Source organism: Malurus melanocephalus, unplaced genomic scaffold, assembly GCF_030028575.1.
Source record: "Malurus melanocephalus ecotype Western Australia unplaced genomic scaffold, MMel_1.1 scaffold_3119, whole genome shotgun sequence".
Taxonomy (NCBI): Eukaryota; Metazoa; Chordata; class Aves; order Passeriformes; family Maluridae; genus Malurus; species Malurus melanocephalus.
Window position 1 is genome coordinate 1 of NW_026626351.1, and position 2,714 is coordinate 2,714.

Below are 2,714 nucleotides of genomic sequence, written 5' to 3' on the forward strand. Positions count from 1 at the left end.
CCCCCAAATCCCCATTAACGTTTTACATCCCTTTCTAAAATTTCCTTTAACCCTTTCTGATCTGCCCYAAATCTCCTTTAACTCTTTCTCTGCTCCTCTGAGATCCCTTTAATTCTTTCTCTGCCCCCCAAATCCCCTTTTAACCCTTTCTCTGCCCCTCTAAAACCCCCATTAACCCTTTCTGTGCTCTTCCAATCCTCTTCAATCCTTTCTGATCCCTTCCTAAAGTCTCTTTAACCCATCCTGATCCCCTCCAAAATCCCATTAGTCCTCTCTAATCTCACAAAATCCCCTTTAACCCTTTCTCTGCCCCTGCAAAACCCCATTAACCCTTCCCAATCCCCCCTAAATCCCCTTTAACCCCTTCTGCACCCCTCAAATCCCCCTTTCAACCCTTTCTGACCCCTCTAAAATCCCCTTTAACCCTTTCTGATCCCCCTCAAACCCCCATTTAACATTTACTGATCCCTTTAAAATCCCCTTTAACCCTTTCTCTGTCCTTTTAAAACCCTATTAACCCTTCCCAATCCCCCCTAAATCCCCTTTAACCCTTTCTGACCCCTTTAAAATCCCCATTAACCCTTTCTGATCCCTTTAAAATCCCCATTAACCCTTTCTGATCCCTCTAAACCCCATTTAATCCTCCCTTTTCCCCCTCCCCAGACGAGGAGCTGGAGGACAACCCCAACCAGAGCGATCTGATCGAGCAGGCGGCGGAGATGCTGTATGGACTGATCCACGCGCGCTACATCCTGACAAACCGGGGCATTGCTCAGATGGTGGGACCCCAAAATATCCCAAAATAACCCCAAAATACCCCTGGGACCCCCGGGACCCCCATCCTGACCAACCGGGGCATTGCTCAGATGGTGAGACCCCAAAATATCCCAAAATATCCCCAAAATATCCCAAAATATCCCAGAGACCCCCGGGACCCCCATCCTGACCAACCGCGGCATTGCCCAGATGGTGAGACCCCCTGAGACCCCAAAATATCCCAAAATATCCCCAAAATACCCCTGGGACCAACCGGGGCATTGCTCAGATGGTGAGACCCCAAAATACCCCAAAATATCCCAAAATAACCCCAAAATACCCCTGGGACCAACCGCGGCATTGCTCAGATGGTGGGACCCCAAAATATCCCAAAATAACCCCAAAATATCCCAAAATATCCCAAAATATCCCAAAATATCCCAAAATATCCCCAAAATATCCCAAAATAACCCCAAAATATCCCAGAGACCGCTCTGACCCATCCTGACCAACCGTGGCATTGCCCAGATGGTGGGACCCCCTGAGACCCCCAAAATATCCCCAAAATATCCCAAAATATCCCCAAAATATCCCAGAGACCCCCATCCTGACCAACCGCGGCATTGCCCAGATGGTGGGACCCCAAAATATCCCAAAATATCCCAAAATATCCCTGGGACCAACCGCGGCATTGCCCAGATGGTGAGACCCCAAAATATCCCCAAAATATCCCAAAATACCCCAAAATAACCCCAAAATAATCCTGGGACCAACCGCGGCATTGCCCAGATGGTGGGACCCCAAAATATCCCCAAAATATCCCAAAATACCCCAAAATAACCCCAAAATAATCCTGGGACCAACCGCGGCATTGCTCAGATGGTGGGACCCCAAAATATCTCAAAATATCCCAAAATATCCCCAAATATCCCCAAAACACCCCAGAGACCCCCGGGACCCCCATCCCCCCAACCGCAGCATTGCCCAGATGGTGGGACCCCAAAATATCCCAAAATAACCCAAAATATCCCAAAATATCCCCAAAATATCCCCAAAATACCCCTGGGACCAACCGCGGCATTGCCCAGATGGTGAGACCTCTAAAATATCCCAAAATATCCCAAAATATCCCAAAATATCCCCAAAATACCCCTGGGACCAACCGCGGCATTGCTCAGATGGTGGGACCCCAAAATATCCCAAAATATCCCCAAAATAACCCCAAAATATCCCAGAATATCCCAAAATATCCCAAAATACCCCAGAGACCCCCATCCTGACCAACCGGGGCATTGCTCAGATGGTGAGACCCCAAAATATCCCAAAATATCCCAAAATAACCCCAAAATATCCCTGGGACCCCCATCCTGACCAACCGCGGCATTGCCCAGATGGTGAGACCCCAAAATATCCCAAAATATCCCCAAAATACCCCAAAATACCCCAAAATATCCCAAAATATCCCAAAATACCCCTCTGACCCATCCTGACCAACCGCGGCATTGCCCAGATGGTGGGACCTCAAAATACCCCAAAATAACCCAAAAATCCCAACATAACCCCAAAATACCCCAAAATACCCCTGGGACCAACCGCGGCATTGCTCAGATGGTGAGACCCCAAAATATCCCAAAATAATCCCAAAATATCCCAAAATAACCATGGGACCCCCATCCTGACCAACCGCGGCATTGCTCAGATGGTGGGACCCCAAAATACCCCAAAATATCCCAAAATATCCCCAAAATATCCCCAAAATAACCCCAAAATATCCCAAAATATCCCCAAAATATCCCCAAAATATCCCCAAAATAACCCCAAAATATCCCAAAATATCCCCAAAATATCCCCAAAATACCCCAAAACACCCCTGGGATGCCCATCCTGACCAACCGCGGCATTGCTCAGATGGTGGGACCCCAAAATATCCCAAAATACCCCAAAATACCCCTGGGACC

General features: G+C 48.1%; 1 protein-coding gene across 1 annotated transcript in view; it reads left to right on the plus strand.

Moving 5' to 3' along the window:
• Window positions 1-659: 659 nt before the first annotated feature.
• The window catches only part of CSNK2B (casein kinase 2 beta), a gene marked incomplete at its 5' end in the record, with an annotated part of 6,170 nt that continues 4,115 nt past the window's right edge, over window positions 660-2,714 (plus strand). The window contains one exon of the mRNA XM_057388986.1: window positions 660-779. Coding sequence (XP_057244969.1) covers window positions 660-779 — 120 coding nt within the window. The remainder of the gene's footprint in view (window positions 780-2,714) is intronic.